The sequence below is a fragment of the Orcinus orca genome, chromosome 2 (assembly GCF_937001465.1).
Source record: "Orcinus orca chromosome 2, mOrcOrc1.1, whole genome shotgun sequence".
NCBI classification, from domain to species: domain Eukaryota; kingdom Metazoa; phylum Chordata; class Mammalia; order Artiodactyla; family Delphinidae; genus Orcinus; species Orcinus orca.
In genome coordinates, this window is record NC_064560.1 from 179,273,880 (window position 1) to 179,297,260 (window position 23,381).

Genomic DNA, 23,381 nt, shown 5'->3' on the forward strand with positions numbered 1-23,381 from the left:
CCAACATAAATACTGAATACACGTAGTGAATCTGCCTTGATCTTAGACTGCCCAGCCTTCAGAACTGTGAGAAACGGGACTTCCCTGGTGGCGCAGTGGTTAAGAATCCGCCTGCCAATGCAGCGGACATGGGCTCAAGCCTTGGTCCGGGAAGATTCCCACATGCCACAGAGCAACAAAGCCTGTGTGCCACAACTACGACTGTGTGCCACAACAAAGCCTGTGAGCCTGCACTCTAGAGCCCGTGAGCCACAACTACTGAGCCCATGTGCCGCAACTACCGAAGCCCACGCACCTAGAGCCCGTGCTCCACAACAAGAGAAGCCACTGCAATGAGAAGCCCGCACACCGCAACGAGGAGTAGCCCCAACTCACCTCAACTAGAGAAAACCCAAGCGCAGCAACGAAGACCCAACGCAGCCCAAAATAAGTAAAATAAATAAATTTATAAAAAAAGAACTGTGAGAAACAAACGTTTCTAGTTTAAACCGCTCAGTCTCTGGTATTTTTGTTATAGCAGCCCGAAGGGACTAGACACATGGTTAGTTGTCCAAAGTTTGAGGCCCATTTAGGGATGTGACAGGAGAAGAACAAGCACATACACGTTATGGAGCATGGTATTGAAATGATCACTCAAACTGCAACCCAGATGAAATTGCCCCAAATCGTAAGGCGACGGTTGACTCTGGAAACATGGCAAGAACTCCCAGACAAGTTCAACACTTGCAAAACGTCATAACATGCTTAGATGGTTTTCATTTTTCCCAAGAAAATGAAAGTTGTTCTTTACATCAGGCCCAGTGCCCAAGGAAACCAGAGCTTGGACTCTGATGAAGGTACCAGGGGATGTTTTCTGGAAGTGTTGCTTTTTATGGTGTCAACTGCGAAAGGGATGGTGTATGGAGACAGATAAAATAAATTCCCCCCTTGTGGCAGCAATTTACAAAATCTGCAACACATACTTAGTTCATTTTCACTACTGAGTTTTTAGTAAACCTTCTGTCACAGGGTAAAATCTGGGCTTTTGAGTTCAAAGACTACACTTTGTCTTTGCATTTTTAAAATGTTTCCAAATGGCGTCTGTTTTTTAGAAGCTTTTTAAGAAGCTTGATTCAAGGAGACTGCTGAATCTTTAGGACTTCTGCTTTGCATCCCTTTGGATAAACAAAACCAGCCACAGTTTTATATTTTTTATTCTCAAAAGAAAACAATCTGGTCAATCAACTTCCATACACTCAGACACAAGAATACTTCACTCTCAGGGTATTCTATTTTCCATTTTTATTGTCATAAATTTGAAAATAAAATTAAGTTGCAAATTTCACGTGAAAGAGGGTGATAAAATTTAATGATCACTAAAACTTCAAGTGGAATCTATTTTACTGATCTTGGTTCTCTGCTCTCCTGAGGCCTCTTGACATAGTAAATTGAAGTGTGCAAATCTAATTGGCTGAGACCCTGCTTGACCCTAATATAGACTGCTAATGTTTTATCTCTGCTGAGAACTGATACCAAATTTAAGGCTTGGTAAGCCTCTTCACCTTTTGAGAAAATAGAGATTTTAATGAGCCATTAAGTCACATAGCCCTGAAAGGGGCAAAGTGTTGCCCAAGCCTCCATCCCCTATAATCGCCCATGTTTTAAGTCATTGCTTAGGACCATTATTTTTAAATCATACATCAGACAAAGGAAAAGATACAAAGAGATTTGCCTACATTTTGAAGACTGCATCTTGGGAAGAATAAGTACATATGCATTACATTTTTGTTTCTGGAATTATAGAAGTTCCATTATAACTCTCAAGAATTATCCGAGGTTATGATAAGCAGGATATTGCATTTACCTTCCAGTTTAATAAAGCCTTAAAGAGTCAATCCCAGTTCACCAATTTATTCAAATTGGGACTTCTAAAAACATACTTTAGTATCTCCCAAGCTAATGAGAATTTCTGGGGAAATTTAAGAATCTCTTTTACTAATCCTTCAACTCTTCTGGAGATCTAGTGTTAGGACGCAGCATCCCACAACACCCTCACTTTCCCTTCTAAAGTAACTCAGGGACTCTTAGCTACCCCATCCCTGCTTTCTATCCACAATCTCTAAATTCCCCAAACCACAACCTAGTTTGAAAATTCAGGCTTGGACATTCTACAGTCAGGCAGAAATGACTGACAGCAAAGCCACAGAGACTACCCAGTTGGTCTGTCACTAGCCCACTTTAACCCATGGTTGCTTACTAGGGGAGGACTGCATCTACTGGGATTACTGAGCAGTTAATGTTCTATACTGTCAGCCTCTGCCAGGGCAATTTATTTGCCCATGTCAGTTTTCTGTCTTTGGTGGGTTTTCTTGCCTAGTTTATCTCCAACGATGTGACTGCCAACTCTACACTGGAATTCTTTTCCATAATGTAATACAACTATATTAATATTTATTAGACTTGTTCCAAAAGAACTAAGAAATTCGAGTTCTATTTTTTTCTTCAAAACACCACACTGCCATAGCCTACTCTATAAGTAGCTGTAATGAAGTAATGACTGAGGAAAAGATTATCTTCTCCTTCCAGCTCATTTCAGATGTTTGTGCCTAAGCATTATTTAAATGACAAAAACAAAAATCAAACACCTGCCCCTCAACTCCCAAAACATTTCTAAAAAACTAAAATCTTTCAAATAGAAGATCTCAGAATATATTTTTTAAAAGCTGTCTAGGACAGAAATTAAACATAATTACAGGTCATCTGAAAAACAACAAGTCGATAGAGCCACTTAATGTCCTTCAAGGGCATAGCTTCTGAAATGTCTCCAAAAAAATTACTTTTTTAAAGAACATAAACCCAATTTAAAAAAATTAAATGAAGGATTCAGCTCATTTTAAATGAAAGTACTGATACTGAAGAAAGTGTCCAGAAACACTTTTAGATTATAGATACTACAATTAAAATGTTCCCTTTTTCCTCTTAAAATAATGAGACTGATATTCATATGTAGCCCACATAGTCAATTTCATTACTGCCATATTGTGACTTTTTTCACTTTTTCATTATATTTAGTAGCTATCCAAAGATGTAACATTTCCTTTAGCACAATCATGGTTGCCTAGTGGAAGAGAGAGGAAGAGAGGAGAGGAAGAGGGAGGGGAAAGGGGAGGCAAGGAGACGGTGAGGGAGTGGCTCCACGAGGGCAGGTCTCATGAAGGCAAGGATGTTTACTGTTTCAATGCCCAGCATGCAGCATGCCTGGTACACAGTAGGTGCAAATAAATAGTCCGCGTGTGGAATTCATATTTATGGAGGACCTGCCAGATACCAAGGTTTATACATTTCTAACCATAGTTAATCCTCTCAACAGTCTTATGAAGTCAGCAAATTATTGTCCCCAATTTATATATATGAATACTGCCTCGAAATAACCTAAAGATGGCCTAGTAAAAGAGGACAATGAATAGAAAAAATCGTGTTCATAATCATCTATTTTTATCTCATTTAAAATAAAACCAAAAGCCAGATTACGTAAGTCAGAAGAAGACGAGGGGCACATGTATATTCCAGACACTCTGTTAAGTGACTGTCATAGGTAGCACTTTGAAGCTTTTCATAACGAAGCATGATACTCTTTTGGTGTGTTTTGCATTCTGGGGTTCACAAAGTGAAACGGGGGAGGAAAGCAAGAAACTGGTGAAAGGTGAGCCAGGTAGGCTGGAAATTTAAAAAATAAAAACAACAGCAACCTTACCACTAGCAGCCATCACACGTAAGGTGTCAGTCACTGAATACTTTTCAACTAAAGTGAGGAAGAATGGATTATCTTTTGTGTCTATTTAAAATGTTTCAGCTGATCTGCAGCAGATTAAAGAAGGGATTTGCTTGTTTCAACGTACCTCAAACCCATATGCAAATAGGACTGTGATACTGTGCCACACATTTATAGTCAAAGACAATACTTTGTTTTTAAGAAGAGCAGCACAATGTAACTGCAAATGAATGTCACACACACACACACACAAAGCCAGACAACGTTAAGCTCCAGTGAAGAATTTTGGTAATTACCAGCTGTATTGTAAAAATCACCCAATATGTTTGTCTCCATTGTTTGTGATTCCTCTGAAGATTGAAAACACTCTCCTCTCTGCTGCTGTCCCCACCCTCGCCATTTTATCCTTTTCTGTTCCCACCGATTCCTACCACTGTGACAAATTACTCACTTACTGACCTTTTGTTTCAATATTACATTCATGGAGGGAGGGAGAGCAGAACAGGATACAGAGAAGGAGGGAGAGTGAAAGTAACTGTATGTGTGTGTTTGTGTGTGTGTATGTATGTGTACAGGAATGACAGAACTTGGAAGTCGCCCCCCAGTTTTTTAAACAAAAATGAACTCTAGGACAGGGATGGTGGTTGTTTTTTAATGGGTAGACCTTAAAGAGAACCAGGAATAGGTTCTGTGTAAATAAGAGACCAGCAGGGTGGTTCATTTGTTTGTTCATTCATTTGTTTGTTTAGTCAACAGAAATTTAATGAGTACCTACTATGGAAAGGCATTATGCTACCTAGTGGATACTTACAAAAGTGAATGATTTTTTTCATAAATATGATAGGAAATTACAATTTTTTATTTTAAAATAAATTTTTATTTTAAAAGCTAAACCCCTTAGCTAAGTGGATTCAAGGATTAAACAAATATTTATTCAGCTTTACTGATTATTTGCCCTTTGAAATATTATTTGTTAAGCTTCATGAAACTATGCTCTCTAGAATTTATTTTCTTTAGATCTTAGACTCCTTTGCAGGATTTTCATCCTTAGCCTGTTATTTAAGTGTTGGTGTTCCACAGGGTTAAGTTTTCATTTCTTTATTCTACATACTTCCCTGGGAGTTCTCATTGCTCCTATGACTTTTATTTATTTTTTAAAATTTATTTATTATTTATTTTTGACTGTGTCGGGTCTTAGTTGCGGCACTCGGGATCTTCGTTGAGGCATGCGGGCTCTTCATCGTGGTGCATGGGCTTCTCTCTAGTTGTGGTGTGCGGGCTCCAGGGCGTGTGGGCTCTGTAGTTTGCGGCATGTGGGCTCTCTTGTTGAGGCACATGAGCTCAGTTGTTGTGACACGTGGGCTTAGTTGCCCTGTGGCATGTGGGATCTATAGTTCCCTGATCAGGGATCGAACCCCTGTCCCCTGCATCGTAAGGCGGATTCTTTGCCACTGGACCACCAGGGAAGTCCTACTCCTATGACTTCTAGTATCATCTCTATGTGATACAGAGACCAGATCTGATGACACCAAATTCTGCATGTCCAGTTCAATATAGGACATTGCCACCTGGATGTTTCAAGGTGCCCAAACTCAGAATACCATAAAATTGAACTAATCAACTTCCTCTTATCTCATGACCTAGCACAGCCATCCATGAAGTTGCCCAATCAAGAAACCGAAGAGTCATTCTTAACTCCTTTCTTTATACTCCCTAACAATCTAAAAGTTCCCTAAATGTTTATATCCTAAATTATACTAAGAAACCACCCATTCCTCTTCACACACTCTGCTACCACCCAATCCAAGTCACTGTCATCTCTTGGCAACATTCTCACGAACACTTGCTTAATTGGTCTCCCTGGTTTCAATCTTGCCTGCCCCCAATGGTTTTGGACTTTATAGCCAGTTATTTGTTAAAAGTGAGAATTTGATCACATTGTTCTCTTGTTTCAAACCCTTTACTGGCTTCCCATATACTAAAGGTAAAATTCCAACTCCTTTATGAGATCCTTTAGACCTCTGTTAACCTTATAAACTCTTGTCTTGCCTCTCCTCTCTCAGACACTATACTCCACCACACTGAAATTCTTTCAGTTCCTTAAACATGAAATTGATGCTTTTACCTCATGCATTCCCATATCCTTCGCACTGCCTAAAACTTACCTTTACTCCAAACCCACCAATGCTAACTCCTGATTATCATTTAAATACTGGCTTCCTTTGGGAAGCCAACTTGGGTTGCCACTCCAGCCCTGCTCAACCTACCCACCTTCAACCCCCTGTACTTGCACCCAACCTACCTGTATCTCTACCAAAGATAGGTCCTGTTATATGTTCCCACAATGATGTATACATCCTCTCTAATATCATTTTTTAATATTTTATTATAAACATCTATTTAAAATTCTTTTTCATTAATTCTGGTATAAAGGGCAACAAACTATCTAGCATAAGCAACTTGCCCAGTACAGTGCCTTGCACAGAACTGGTACTCAATAAATATTTGTTCAATGAGTAAATGGAGCACCTTTTATTTAAAGGAACTGGGAAGTGTTTAGAGATAAATAAACACCTCCTACCCTTAAGGAGGATAACATTAAATGTAGAATGGCTGTTATACGTAATTATATGATGATAATGAGTAAATAAAATTGACTTCAATTTGGATACATGGGGATTTGCTAACACTGTAAATTGTAATGAAATATTTAGCTCTCCCTTCTGGGATAATCTAATGCACACTAAACACTTCTGGAAGACAGTTTTACGATTTTATATTACAGATAAGAAAATAGGCACAGCAAAATTACTCAAGGTTACCTAGTGAATCATAAGCAGAGCCAAGATTTAAAACTCAAAGTGGTCAATATCCAGTACTTAGTGCTATAATTTTTGTTTTGTTTTGTTTTTTGTTTTTGCGGTACGCGGGCCTCTCACTGCTGTGGCCTCTCCTGTTGCGGAGCACAGGCTCCGGACGCGCAGGCTCAGCGGCATGGCTTACGGGCCTCCGCGGCATGTGGGACCTTCCCGGACCGGGGCACGAACCCACGTCCCCTGCATCAGCAGACGGACTCTCAACCACTGAGCCACCAGGGAAGCCCAGTGCTATAATTTTTTAAAAACTACTTTTTCTTTTTCTCCCCAAAGTTCTATTTTGTGATTGTAAGACTTCTACCTATATACTTTAATAATCTTCTCAAAAATATCACCTGTAATATTTATAGTTGAATATGGAAACTCAGGAATGGAGGCCCTTTTCGATGGATTTTCCTGTAGTCTTTAAAATACAAGGCTTTGTGTGATGTGTCCCTGCACGCTTGTACACTCTGAGAGGTAGTAAGCTCCTTCTTTGCTCTTAACAGTGTTAGTATTGGGCACTAATTGCCACTACAAAGGGCAAACGTTGAACTCTTCTGCTCTTGGACATCAGGTTGGACACTCTAGGTTTAAACATCCATAGTTAGTTGGCTGGTGCATTCTAGTGCACTCAATGGACATTTCGGTAGAAAATGCTGCCAGTACTTAATAAATACTCGAGAAACAACATAGGCTATTATATTTAACAGGATTTCTGGTTCTAACATTCATACTGTGAGAGAAATAAACTAAAAAAAGGTTTATGATGCCATTTCAAAAGGCCAGATATGTACTAAGTACTCAATAAATATGCTTATTCTCATTGTGGTATTCTGGGGCCAATGGTAAACTTAATGCATAACCAAAATGCATAATAAAGCCTTAATCACCTTCTCACTATATACAATTAGTACACATATATACCTTTGCTCTTTATAACAATAAGCATTGCTGACATTAATTTCTCAGAGATAGACAGGGCAAGTATACACTTGAGATTTTTTTCCTAACCCCAGACTGAACTTTCTTTTTTTTCTTTTTTTTCTTTTTTTTTTCAGGGCCTCTCACTGTTGTGGCCTCTCCCATTGCGGAGCACAGGCTCCAGATGCGCAGGCCCAGCGGCCATGGCTCATGGGCCCAGCCGCTCCGTGGCATGTGGGATCTTCCCGGACCGGGCACAAACCCGTGTCCCCTGCATCGGCAGGCGGACTCTTAACCACTACGCCACCAGGGAAGCCCTGAACTTTCTTTTTATACCTGAATACAGCACAAGATGTTAAAAGAATCCAACCTGTACAAATTGTGGCTAACACTTGCTACTTTTATTGGGTATGCAGAACACACTCCTCTTAATCATTCTTCAGTTCAATTATACAATTTTCTCTCACCAGATACAACATCAAATAGAAGAACCCCCAATTAAAGAACATTTCTCTTGCTCTTTGAGCTTTGCTTACCCCATCTTTTGTTCACCAGAAGCAAACATCTCTACCTCTAAAGCACTCAAGCCAGCTCATTATATCACTCTCCAGTCTTGCCTTGCAGCTCCAGGCCCAGGAAGAACTTTAAATGTCCAAAGTATTTACTGTTCTTAATCCCCATTGTGACGTTAAGTGAATTGGTTCTGTCATGTGAGTATAACTGATTTTGTTTCCCCTAATAAAGATAGACACTCGAGTTACCCGTTTGTAAGCTAGCCCAATGTAAAAGGAAGAGAGAACTTCTGTCAGATGTCAAGTTAACATCAATTACTCATACCATGGAAATGTCAATTAAAACTCTAGTGCAATCTTTCAAACACAATTTTCCAGTCCAAGAAATGTGTATACATCCATAGTGAACGGAGAGGCATACAAGGATAAGCTCAATATATGTGTTAATATTGTTGGTTGGTCATTAGTAGATGGTATTCATGGAGTCAGAATACTTTTGATCTTCACTTGAAAATGTAGATTCCATGAATTCATCCTCATTCATTAGCCCTGCTTTTGGGGAAAGGACTTTGTAAAGATGTTGCTTTCATTTCCTAATGCTGCAGTTCCTACTAAGCTATACCAGGGAATAAAGGTTCCTTTCAAGAGTAGCACAGAGACTGAGTTGGCTTCCTGCTTTCAGAGATTATAAATGTTCTCAAACACTTCCAAAATGAAGCAAATTCCAACTTGGGTTTCAAAGATCTTTTTATTTATTTATTTTTTTACTCCATTTGCCTTAGTGGTCTGAATGTGACAATAATGAAGGCTAACAGAGTAAAAACAAATGTTTAAACCAAAGATACCTGCCCTATTGGAGAATTTACTTTACCTGCAGAGATTCCATTTCTTCATCTTTTCTGTGAGTCTCCTCCAGCAGATCTATAATAAGAAAGTAAAATATCCATCAAAATACAATGTCAAAATGCATTGCCTCTTACTTTCAAACTCGATTCAGTCAGTAGCTTGTATAAACCGTTGTCCGGAAAGAGAATTTGATATATTTAAGTATAAGAAGCAACATGAAAGAAATGCCCTCTGATCCCAACTGGTGAGATGCGGTAGAGATCTGGATTCTGCCAAACCTAAGCTAGCTAAGAAGCCCTGGGAGGTCCTAGGTCTGGTGGCGATACCAGAAAATGAGACCAACTCAATTACAAATCCAAAATCATACCAATGTTTTAGAAATCTGGCCTAATGCTTATGTAACTCAAAAGCAACACAAAATTTTCTTTAAAAAAGAAAACAAAAAAAACCTTTTTTCGTTTGAAAGAAAAAAATAGAAACAAACCATTCGCTCTTAAAATAAGCTCCCAAGCCAAGTTCCACCTCCAGAGTCAATTTTTTAACCAAATTAAAACACCCTGGAATAATGGGTGTGATTAATGGAAGTAGAACACCACCTTAACTGTAAACTCATATTAATTATCATTTCACACTGAGGGGGTGGGAAGCATTGATGCTACATCTGACCAACTGTCTGGCACCATCTCAGAGAAATTAGTGGCTGGAAGAGCGTTCTGTCTAAATGCATGCGTATAACCATGGTATCTCTGTGCCCTAGACTAATTTATGAACTTGCTATAAAGGAAAATGAATTTGGCAAGCAGAATTTTCTGCCTGCAGCTATACCACCTTGCGCTATGATCTTATTAGATCTCACAAACCTAAAGAGGGCTGGGCTGAGTTAGAACTTGGATGAAAACTGGCAAGAAATACCTACAGCAGCGCACATTAACATTAGCATTTGCCTTACTCTGTGATTGATATAGCTTACCAAGAGGCTGTGCTGCATAAAAGGAAAATATAACGTACAGAAATTCAATATGTACCCCAGAAAGGCAAATGCAAATGTTTTTAGCAAGTGCTACTAGATGGAGCGGGAAGCAGTAATATACTGGGTAACCAAGTCATGCTGGTATATGTCATAACTGGACAGGCAATATCCTGAAACTTCAGGAGACCTGGTAGATGATATAATTGATGGTGATGGCCCTTTGAGATTGCACAGCTGAGAGAAATACAGAGGAGTGGCAAGCAGTCCCCTCAAGACACAGGGTACTGGGATTAAGGATGAAAGTTCGTTTTTGCTATCTGTAGCCGGCTGATGTTGGCTCCCCAAACACCCATACTCAGAGTTATATCAAGAAAGTTACAGGAGCATGCCAATGTATTAGGGTGTATTTTTAAAGTGTTTTTTGTTGGCACATCAGGATTTTTAGCTATATGGTACAGAAAGCAACTTGGGGTGTGGTAAATTAAGTGCCCTCAATCATTCCTCTTTCTGCATCCTTACTCAATTGCATTGCGACATTGTAACTACTTCCATCAAGAGGTCACATGTATCTTGCATCTAGGCTTGCCTCCTGACTTGATTTGGTAAATAGAAAATAGGATACAGCAGAAGCAATTCTGTGCTAATCTGCAATAAGGGTTCCAAAAGGCCTCATGCATTTTCACTTTTCCACTTGGAACTCTTTCACCACCATTTGAACAAGCCCAGGCCAGCCTGCCAGATGACAAGAGACATATGGTCCAGTATTCTTTCCACCCCTGAAACCCTGCAGGTTGCCCCAACTGGTAGCCTGCAAATGCCCAGAAGCATGGATGACTCAGATGGGAGCCCAACTGAGACCAGTCAAACTGCCCAGCTGAGCCCAGTACCGACTTCAACTCAGAGAATCATGACCTATGGAATAAATGGAATTGGGGGATGCTTTGGTACACAGCACTTGCTAACTGATAGCAACCAGCTGCTAACTGAATAGCAAGCATTCAGAATTTATTAGAAGGATGTAAGAGTAACTTATCAATACAATACATCTAGTAACAATAGATAACAGAAAAGTGGATTCAGACTCTGGAGAGAGTAACAACTGGTCTGGGGGTGTAGGGATGAAGGTAACATGAACTAATGGGCATTTTATACTGGGTAACACTAATCTGTGCATTACTCCACTCAAAATGAAATTCCATAAAGAGAAGAGCTAACGAGACTAGCTTAGATCTTTTGCCTACTGCTTGGCCAGGGGAAAGTATGAAGCACTTTCACTGATAATCCCAAAAGGATTGGATGAAGAACAGAAAGGACTGTTTCCAAACATCAGGGTACTATTAACAAAAGGAGGAGGTATGGATATCAGACAGGCCAAAACAACAGCCAGTTTTAGTAATTCTATCTTCAGTACAACTCTTTTCAATATTTGTGAGACATAAATTACTTCAATATCTTGGCTATCGTAAATAATGCTTCAGTAAACACGGGGGTGCATATATCTTTTTGAATTTAGTGTTTTCATTTTCTTCAGATAAATACCCAGAAGGGGAATTGCTGGATCATGTGGTAGTTCTAGTTTTAATTTTTTGAGGAACCTCCAAACCATTTTCCATAATGGCTGCACCAACTTACATTCCCACCAACAGTGCACAAGCGTTCCCTTTTCTCCACATCCTCGCCAACATTTGTTTTTGTTGTCTTCTTGATAATATCCATTCTAACAAGTGTGAGGTGGTATCTCATTATGGTTTGATTTGCATTCCCTGATGATTAGTGATGTTGAGCATCTTTTTATGTGTACGTTGGCCATCTGTATGTCTCCCTTGGAAAAATGTCTATTCAGCTCCACTGCCCATTTTTTAAATCAGACTGTTTGTTTTTTTGAAATTGAGTTGTGTGAGTTCTTTATATAATTTGGATATTAACTCCTTATTGGACATATCATTTGCAAATATCTTCTCCCACACAGGGGGTTGCCTTTTTGTTTTGTTGATGGTTTCCTTTGCTGTGCAAAAGCTTTTCAGTTGGATGTAGTCCCATTTTGTTTATTTTTGCCTTTGTTGCCCTTGCCTGAGGAGACAGATCCAAAAAATATCGCTAAGACTGATGTCAAAGAGCTTACTGCCTATGTTTTCTTCTAGGAGTCTTATGGTTTCAGGTCTTATAAGGTCTTTAATCCATTTTGAGTTTATTTTTGTATATGGTGTAAGAAAGTGTCCATGAATGAATAAAGAAGATGTGGCACATATATACAATGAAATATTACTCAGCCATAAAGAACGAAATCTTGCCATTTGTAACAACACAGATGGACCTAGAGGGTATTATGTTAAGTGAAATGAGTCAGAGAGAGGAAGACAAATACTGTATTATTTCACTTCTATGTGGAATCTAAAAAACAAAACAAAACAAAAACATACCAAAAAACCCCCAAAACAAAACAGAAACAGACTCATCAATACAGAGAACAAACTGGTGGTCCCTGGGGGTAGGGGGATGGGGTTGGGTGAAATAGGTAAAGGGGATTAAGAGGCACAAAATTCCAGTTATAAAACATGCAAGTCACAGGGATGTAATGTACTGTATAGGGAATACTGTCAATAAAATTACAATAGCTTTGCCTGATGACAGATGTTTACTAGACTTATAGTGGTGATCAATTTGTAATGTATATAAATGTCAAATCACTAAGTTGTACACCTGAAAATAATACAATATTCTATGTCAATTAAACTCCAATTTTAAAAATTTAAATTAAAAAATAAGTACTTGTGAGATACAAGATCACTACTGTGTCTCTGTGTGGGTGTGGCCATTTTGTTCCACTTTGGATATTAGGAGGTTCTCGGAGCTGAGCCCCCTTGTAATGAATTGCATTGCTTAATGATACAGTGGAGCTGGAATGGTGGAGAGTGGGGTCTATCAACCATTAAAGAAAACTGATCTAGTTCCTCCAGAGTCAACCTGGTATGGCAAACACCAAACCCCTTAGCTAAAACTTAACTGGATAAATAATGGGTACTGGATCTCTTATACAGCCAAACTCAACTCACACATTTGATAAAATATATATGTAAAGGAGTTCAGTCTACCCTCAGAACTTCACAGAATTACTGCAATTTAAAAATCATGTTCTCAGTTTTCTTCAAATACATAAAGGTAATGCTGCTCTTCCAAAAAGCTGATACCAATAGCGATGCTTGATTTTGAATGGCTGAACAAAAACTGCCAAGGAATTCCTATAATTGATATTTAAAATACAAAATCCCCTTCTGTTCACCCCCACTGACTCTCATCCCAGCTTATATCAAGAGTATAAGTAGACACTTGTTTTTGTTTTGGTCTCCATGTCACATCCCTCCCCTTTGAGAACTTCATGTTCTTCTTTTCCATGTGATTCCTGTGAACTTTCAGTCAAGGGGTTAACTTCTTTGGCCACAAAAGTAGGTCACGACCCAGAATGGCCAATTAGAGCACCCTACCTCCCTGCACATATAAGCTAAGCAAGGCCAGCAGTGACATGGATACCAGGAAAGAATATCTCCTTCTGAAGCTGCAAGCTTATATGAGCCTGGAGCTTTCAAGGCTCTATTTTCTACTATGTCAAAGGAACTTGTACAACAATGAAGCTGGTAAAGAAGAAAGCAGAGCCAAGAAACAGAGAGCTGGTTCAGGACAGATACACCCTTATCTGAAGTCCATGTAACTCCTGAACTTCTAACACTATTTTTTTTCTTTAGTAGCGGTAGTTGGATTGCTGTCATTTCTAAAAGTCTCTGGGGATGTGGCTGTATTGAACCTTATCTCTATGCAGAAACTTGGAGAACTTAGAGTTAGCAAGAACTTTCTATTCCACAGTGAAACATTTCATTCTGCAATAAATAGATGAAGACATGAAGCTCAAAGAAGGCAAATGGTTTGCCTGCAATTACCTAGTTAGTGCTAGAGACGCAACTAGAGCTTTGCTCTCCTGTTTTCCTACCCCATCTATCATATCATGCTCTCTTTGGTACCACTCAGTACTTATTGTACCTTTCTTCATATGGTTATTTTTTAAATGCACACGTTTGTATTCCTCTCACTTACCTTAGGAGTTCACTGATGTCAACAACCAGGGCTTTGATGTCTTTATAGCCATAGCCTCCCTAACCACTGCTTATCTACCTTTGCTACTTAACTTGGATCCCCCCAAATACCTTTCTCTGCCTACATCACTTCTCTATGCAATGGCTCACTTGTTAAGTGCATTGTTCAGTTACATGCATTTGGGGTGATTAACAAGGTCATCAACCTGTGCTGATGAAATATGGCTACCTGGCATCACTGAGGAGTGACTACTCTACTGCAGACAGACACAGGATGAGAGAACCTGTCCACAGGTGAGACCTCTGGACAGTTGACGTTACATAATGCTGTGACACCTGAGTGTGATGAGTGCACCTGGATATAATGAGTAAACTTGCTGTTTGTTCTTCCAGCATCAGAACAAACGATCGGCATGGCAAAAGCTGAAGGGCTGCTCTGCTCCCTTGCTCAGCACTGGCATGTTCATGTTTTGCTTTATTATTCTCTGGTTTGCTGTTCTATACAAACAGAATTCAACTGCCATGCAAATTGCTGTGGCTAAATGTGCTTCCATCAACATTAGTAAATGAAAGATATTTTTGGTGAAAAGGGCAACCATTCTGTGTATTTTCCTTGGACAGGCTCTAGCCAGTTTAAAAGAGCTGATACTAACTCATTATGACATATGGTTATTAGAGGAGGGAAAAAGTCCCACTTAAAAAAGCAGGACATCATGGATGAGAACTGGAGAATCCTGTTGTTTTGTTTTGTTTTGTTCCACGTTGCATTTCTCTGGCACATGCAGGGTAATACATCATGATCATGTTTTTGGCTAAGACTGTCTCCACCACTTCCTTCGCAACTAGTGGTCTGGCTATTTAAGGAGGTTTGACACTTTTTATGTTGATTCTGGTTCCTAGTAGCCAAGGAAACAGATAGGTTGTTTGTTTATTTGCTTTTAAAAGGAGAATCATGTTCAGGTGGGCATAACCAATACACTCATCTAGCAACTTGACCCTTCACAGAAAGGTTGGCAATCATGTTTAGAAAGGAGTAGTGTTTCTTTTCTTCTCTTTTACTATAAAATATCTCATCCTTATTATAACTCAGCCCAGCTGGTAATGAAGAGAAAGTTATAGAAACAAGGGTTTCAGACTCCGCAACATTTATAACAACAGCACCGGACACAGTAGCACTGACAGAAGAATATGGTGAATTAGTGACTGAGGTTTAGGGAAAAGCATTTAGTCTCTGGCTCCTGTATCTTCACTTAGTAATTCAGTGCACCTTTTCAATGCTACTCTATGTGTCCTGACATTCAGTGAAAACAAGAGATAATGTAAATTCCAAAAGAATGCAATACTTTTTAAAAAGTAAATTTGTGCCATTCCTCTTTGTGGGTGGTGGTCGCAATATAATGAAATTAACAAATTAACCAAATTAAAGAGCGCACTACAACCCTTAAAAGGTCATAAACGATGGACCTAGCATCCCACAGTTACATACTAGATACTCCAGATTTTATCTACATGCTGAAGACAATGGTTGATTTCTCTTTTCCTTTCCTGGCTCTCTAGTTATTTAGGATTACTGACATTTTAGGGACAGAAGGGACCGCTGAAATAACCTAATGCCAAGGTTTTCGGTTTTTTTAAAAAAAAGAAGTAGAATTCTGCCTTACAAGTGAAATCACACACACTTTCAAGTGTATATTATGAATAAACAATTAAGAAAGCTGCTTTGGTGGAAGCAGAAGTGAAGGGCCTGGAGGCCAGACCACTGGACTTCCCTCCTATCCTGGGGTCAACCCCTGTGGTGCCGTGGTGGGGCAATTAAACTCCACACTGTGCTGACTGAAAACCACTGATCTAATCCCACCTTCTCACATCTTGTAGATGAGGACTGAGTTCCGAGAGATTAAAAGCCTCTGGCGACATCACATAACTAGTAGATAGAAGTATGTGAACCTGAGCCTAGGGCTTCTGAACTGGACCAGGGTCCGATACTTTGTTTCATAAAACAGTGACTACCTTCCTTTGCCTTTCAAGGTTTCTACTGAAACGACATAGTATTTCAAGCCCTACCGTGAATGCCTATACATTTTCCAATGCCTCCCCAAACTAAAAGTAAATTTTGCTAAAGCACTTGTGTAACATCAGCAATCTATGAGAAGACCTACTGTTAACAGCTGTGCACAATAAAATTCCTCACCTCTAGGAGATAACATCAAAAGATGTGGCTTTGATGGAAAGCAAATACCTAGACACTTGAAAAAGCAGTTGTTTTTGGCAAGATGTGTTCAACATACAGAATATCTCACAACATAAAACAACAACAAAAAAATCTGTTTAAATGAATGGGTAACAGTTGAATAGTTTCTCAGCTTAATATAACATTTGCCAGTCAATGTTTTTCCTATTTTATTGTACTAGTAAATGTAAATAGGATAAATGAATAACAATATGACTCTATAGTAGACGAAATACCTCAAAAAACAATAAAATGTGTTGGTTTAAAATTAACATAAGTAAAACACTTAAAATAGTGTCTGGTACTTAGTCAGAGTTTATATATATATATATGGTTTTTTAAAAAAATTACCCTTCAGTATGCCTACTAAAATCAGAAAAATGTGTGAAAAATAATCACCTGCATTTTAAAACAAATAAGCAAAAAAAGCCCTCAAGCATCCTGCTTTTAGATTCCATCCATAATTGGTAGCTACATTATTTAGAACTCTGCCATATCTACTGCCACCCACTGGTTCATATCTGGATATACCACAATGAGTTAAGAGCTTTCTCATAAGGTCTGACCACAGAAAACACACAGGTTGAAATGAAGAATAACATTCAAAAAGTATGGCTATCCTCTGTGGTTTGTCTCAGACGCTGAAACAACATGCTGGTCTACAGATGGAGCCCAAATGGTCTAATAAATGAAAGGTTTAGAATCCACTGTCTGTCTTAGGTATGTGGTAAAACATCCAAATACAGGTACTCATGTTTTATTTGATGTCAGTTCATTTCTGGTGAAACTTTCCATCTTGACAACTTTACAGAGATTTAAAACATCTTCTCCACAAAACTGCTACACTACAGAAAACAACAAAGTAATCTACCCCATTCTGCCTAATTCTTGGCTCTGGCATGAAGAAACAACAAGATATAGATTGAAAGTTCCGATTCAATCAACTATTAAGATTTTTAACATTTCTACTAGCAACAAGAGCAGAAAAAGAACATATTCATTAAGAAACAAGTAACCTGTCTTAAATCAGTCTAAGGGCTATCTTGGTCAAAAGGACTGCATGTGACAATTAGCAAAATGAGCAAGAGACGTTTATGATCTATTATAAACACCACTTCAAGAATAAGTTTCATATGCTCAAACCCAGGAACAAAATCATGTTCCTTCCTACATACAATATCTCTAAATTATAATCACCTAATGGAAACTTTGGCTTTTATTTAAATTCCTTTATCTTGGACTTTGTTCAGGTTCTAAACTCATAAGGTGCAAGTGGGTATGTATTTTGGGGCCTATAGAAATTCTGGGTATTTGACTTGTTCATCTCCTGTTTACAGAAACTATAAACGTTTGTGCTGGTTTCTTTTATTATTATTATTATTTATTTATTTATTTATTTATTTTTTATTTTTGTGGTATGCGGGCCTCTCACTGATGTGGCCTCTCCTGTTGCGGAGCACAGGCTCACGGGCCCAGCAGCTCCATGGCATGTGGGATCTTCCCGGACCGGGGCACGAACCCGAGTCCCCTGCATCGGCAGGCGGACTCTCAACCACTGCGCCACCAGGGAAGCCCTGTGCTGGTTTCTTGATGCACCTACTAGTAAATTAGATCTAGCTTCCTAGGCCTTTCAGACTCCTGGGTCTACCCTAAATCTATTCTAAATACAGACCAAGTTCTGAAAACCAAACATAAAGAACAAATCTTGACAGCAATGAGAGATAAATGATACCATAGTTATAGGGGGGAAACAGAATGCTAGCTAATTTCTCATTATAATCCATGGAGGTCATTACATTTTTAAATGCTGAAAAAAAGAAATGACAACTCAGAGTCCTGTATGCAGTGAAAATATCCTTCTAGAATGAAGGTGGACTCAAGACATTCTCAGGAAGAAAAATTAAGATAATTAGTTGTCAGCAGACCTACACTAAAAAAACAACTAAAGAAAAGTCTCTAAAAAGAGAAGAAATGATAAAAGAATCTTAAAAGATCAGGAAGAAAGAGCACAGTAATCAAATATGTGGATAAATCCAATAGATTTTCCTTCTCCTATTTAGCTTTTAAAATTATGTTCGATAGTTGAAACAAAATATGTAACATGATATGATTCTAAATGCATATAGAGGAATATGTAAGACAATTAAATTATAAATAGGAAGGACAAAAGAACATGAAGGAAGAAAGTCATCTACAATTCAAACTGATAAAATGACAATACCAGTAGACTTTGACAGCCATGTATATGCAGTGTAGTGTTTAGAACAACCACTGAAAAAGCTATACAAAGAGATGCATTCAAAAACAGAATTGAAAAATCAAAATGGAATTCTAAAAAATGCTCAAATAACCCATAGGAAGACAGAAAAAAGGCAGAGAAATAAAAAACACAGAAAACAAACAAAAATGGCAAACATTAAGTCATAACATCAATAATTATATTACATAAAAATGGTCTAAATGTACCATTTAAAAGATAGAAGTTGGCAGACTGGATTAATGACGACTCGGCTATTGATCCATGACATTGCCCATGGACCCAACTATATGCTGTCTGTAAGAAAGTCACTTCAAATATAATGATACAGGCAGCATGAAAGTAAAAAATGGAAGAAGACACACCATGTAAATATTAATGAAAAAAAGCAGGACTGATTATATTAATATAAGATAAAGTAGATTCCAGAGCAAAGAAAACGATCAGAAACAGAAAAGAACATTATATAATGATAAAAAGGGTTAATCTACCAACTGATATAACTGAAAGGAACAATAGAAAAAATTCAAAATTAGAATTGGAGACCTCAACACCCTTCTCTCAACAATTGGTATTACAATCAGACAGAAGATCATCAAAGATATATATAAGCATATGCCAAGGATATATATAAGCATAAATATAACAGGGAAAACACGTGGAAACTAAACACTTCTAAATAAAGCATGGGTCAAAGAGAATGTCTCAAGGGAGATAAAAATATTATAAATTGAATAAAATGAAAACACAACATGTCAAAGATTATGGAACACAGTCAAAGCAGTGCAGAGGAGAAAATCTTAGAAATAATGCATACATTAGAAAAGAAGAAAAGTCTTGAATAAATACTGTATGCTCCCACCTCAAGAACCTAAAAAATTACAAAATAAATCCCAAGCAGTGAAAGGAAAAAAATATTAAGATAACAATAGAAATCAATGAAATTGAGAATAGGAAAACAAGAGAGAAAAATCAATGAAACAAAGAGGTGCTCCTTACATAGTTCAATAGAACTGACAAACCTTTAGCAAGATTGATGAGAGAAAGAGCATGTGACATCAGTAATGAAACAGGGGATTTCACTACAGATCTTGCAGATATAAAAAGGATATTAAGGGAAGACTATGAGCAACTCTTCACATATAAATTTGACAACTCAGATGAAATGGACCACTTCCTTAAAACATATAAGGTACCATAACTTACGCAACATGAAATAACTAATTTGAATAACCTTGTAAGTATTAAGTAAATTACATTTGTAATACAAAAATTCCCAGAAAAGAAATCTCCAGGCCAGAAGGTTTCACTGGTGAATTCAACCAAATGTTTAAAAAAGAATTAGCACCAATTTTACACAATCTCTCCCAGAAAATAGAAAAAAAGGAATACTTTTTAATTCATTTTATCAAACTAGTATCACCTTGCTACAAAAAATATACAATTAAAAAAAGAAATAGAAAACTGCAGCTCCTTCCTAAATACAGATGCAAATAACCCTAACAAAATATTAGAAAATAAAATTTAACAACATATAAAAAGAATTATATATCATGACCAAGTTGGGTTTATTCTAGGGATGCAAGGTTGGTTCAATATTCAAAAATCAATCAATGTAATCCATCATTTTAACAAGCTAAAGAAGAAAAAAAATCATATAATTGTATCAATTGATGCATAAAAATTATCTGACAAAATTCATCATATAGTCATGATTAAAAAAAACTTCAGAAAAAATATAGAACTTCCTCAACTTGATAGAGTGCATCTATAAAAACCTACAACTAACATATTTAATGATAAAAGATGAAATGTTTCCCCTGTAAGATCAGAAATATGGCAACAATGTTCTCACAATTCTTATTCATCATGATATTGGAAATGAATGTATATAGGGAATGAAAAGTATATAGATTGGAAACAAAGAAATAAGTGTCCCTATTGGCAGATAATATGATTGTCTTCATAGAAAATCCCAAAGACTCTAACAACAACAAAAACCCAAACAGACAAAAACTAGCTCTTGAAATCAATAAGTGAGCTCAGCAAAGTCACAGGATACAAGATAAAAATACAAAAATTGATTATATTTCAATATACTTTGAATGAACAGGCAGAAACCAAAATTAAAAATTAAAATACCAATTTAAAAGACTCCCCTCCCAAGCGAAATACTTAAGTGTAAATTTAACAGAACATATAAAGGACTTATATGCAAAACAATGATGAGAAATACCATGTTCATGGACTGGAAGACTCACATTGTAAAGATATCAATTCTCTCCAAACTGATATAAAATTCAATAGAATTTCTATAAAAGTCCCAGCAATATTTTTTTGGTAGCTAAAGACAAGGTTATTCTAAAATCTGTATGGAAAGGTAAAGGAACTACAGCAGCTTAAACAAATGAGCGAACTGGATGAAATCAGTTTATTCAAGTTCTAGACTTGTTACAGAGCTACAGTAATCAAGACTGTGTGGTCTTGATAGAAGTATATACACATAGATCAATGGAACAGATAGAGAACCTGATTATAGAAATGGAGAACAGATCAGTGGTGGCCAGAAGTTAAGGATGAAGTGGGGATAGAAAAGAAGTGGGTGTAGCTATAAAAGGCAACATGAAGGATCTTGGTGTTGATGGAAATGTTCTGTATACTGACTGTATCAATGTCACTATTTTGGTTGTTATACTATACAATAGCTTTGTAAGATATTTCTATTGGGGGAAAATGAGTAAGGGGATCTTTATGTATTATAGGATCTCTTAGTATTCTCACAACTTCATGTGAATAGAAAATTATCCTTGGAAAAAAAATTTAATTAAAAAATTCAGAAGGGCTTTAGATAAAATGACAGAAAATGGATATTAAAAGTTAATTAACTAATTATGTTTTGAGGTCAATACCTCAACATGCCCTTTACCATCTATCCATCCTCACTGCAACTGCCCTAGTCCAGACAGCCATCTTCTCTTTTCTAGGCAACTACAATTACCCATATTTCTAGAGCAAACTGTATGGTTGAACTCTCTACTATTACTAAAAGAAAGAAAAAAAACGTTGGACATGCTGAGGAATATAGGGTATAAGCTTTGGTGTCAGTCACTCGGATATATAATCTTATCCATCTACTCTTCTTTCCTCCAGTCTAAAATGGGGGCAAAAATGCCAACATTCTAGGACTGTTATAATGATTATAGAAGAAATATACATAACTTTTCAATTACACTTGACCTTTGAACTACACAGGTTTGAACTGTGCAGGTCCACTTACACACAGATTTTTTTTCAAGAAACTTGTATCAATACTACAGTACTACACAATCCATGGTTGGTTAAATCCATGGATGCGGAACTGCAGATATGGAGGGTGGAATGTAAAGTTATACGCAGATTTTTGACTGTGTGGAAGGCTGGCACCCCTAACACCCACATTGCTCAAGGCTCAACTGTAATAGTAATTATCATCGTCATAATTCTTTCATCACACCTGTACAAATTATAATTATTGTTACTATTAATTATGAATATAAATTGTGTTGATGATTAGAGAGCCCCTCTTTTGCAAGAAAGAAAATAACTGGATATAACTCCACATTGATGGGATAAAAAACATCAATATTCTCTTGAATATTGTATTCTGTTCTGAAGACTGAGACTCAACAACATTACTGCCTCCCTTTCACTATATCTTATAAACTAGAAATTAAATCTTTTCTTACTGATTTGAATTTGTGGGAGCCAACATAGTGGAATTTGTGGGAATCAATATAGTGGGAATCAATATAGTGAAATGTTGTGAAACATGCAATTGAGGTTTTACTAAATCCAAAATGGATGGATGGGGGGAAATTAGTACAAAAATTTTCAGAAAAGCTATGATATCTTCAAGTTCTATACATTCCATTTCAAAAACATATCTTGAAATTCTCACCTGAATTACTACAACAGCATCCTACCTGTGTTCCCTAGCCCCAATCTCCTCTTACTCAATCTTCCCCTACACTGTTCCAAATTATGAATCTAAAACAGAGATGCCATGTCACCCTCCATTCAAAAGTGTACTGAACTGTTAATAGTATTGGATTCTATTTGTGCTGCTGAAAGTGATTGGTCATGGCTTCTTGTAGCATGTATGGTCAAGTATTCTAACAATATGCCTAAGCTCAGTAGAAAGAAGTTTCTTAAATTCAGTTTTGATGTCCTCCATGGATATGGGGTGGGGGGAATAATGAAATGTAGACATCTAGTATTTCCCGTGCTGAGACACATAAAGTCCAAACTCATTAATATGTCCTTTATAAAGGATATGTCTACAAATTTACTTCCAAGACCATTGTCTTCTCTCATCACTGCAATATCTCCTTGCATTAACTGTAATGCCCTTCCTGGACTTCACTAACTAGAAAATATCTAACCATTCTTCAAATCCCAGCTAAAACAAATATCCTCTGTTGATTTTCACCAACTATCCCATACCCACTCATATTCCTGGAGATATTGCTTTAGCTTCTGTATCCCAAAGTACTTTGTTTCTACTTTTATTATTTATTCTATTATAGTAACTGCAAAATAATTATTCTGAAGTTATAACTACAATTTACTTCATTACACTTTATGTTATTCCTCTACATTTTATCTCTTCTAATTCTCCTGAAACAATTGGGGCTTCCTATTCCAAAAGTAGGTATCCTCTGGCAAAAGTCAGAAGAATCAAGTCAGACCTGAAATCAGGATAACTTGAAAATTAGGACAATAGCAAAACCCTGATAATACAGGCCAATCAGTAACGTTGAGGATCATGGCTAAGTTTTGACCAAGCCCATCCAAAGGAGGTATGGTTTACTCAGTATGATGAAAAAATATTAGAATGAGAGAGTCAGGAGACCTGGGTTCTAGCTCTTCCTCTGCTATTAGTTAGCTAATTAGATTTGTAAGAATGGTCACT

The 23,381-nt window shown here is 37.4% G+C and overlaps 1 protein-coding gene across 2 annotated transcripts in view; it reads right to left on the reverse strand.

Annotated features, from left to right (window-relative positions):
* The window catches only part of CEP128 (centrosomal protein 128), a 453,164-nt gene that overhangs the window by 69,762 nt on the left and 360,021 nt on the right, over nucleotides 1-23,381 (reverse strand). For both annotated transcript variants that reach the window (XM_033416425.2, XM_004262299.3), the window contains one exon: nucleotides 8,914-8,963. In XM_033416425.2, the coding sequence (XP_033272316.1) occupies nucleotides 8,914-8,963 (50 nt within the window). The remainder of the gene's footprint in view (nucleotides 1-8,913; nucleotides 8,964-23,381) is intronic.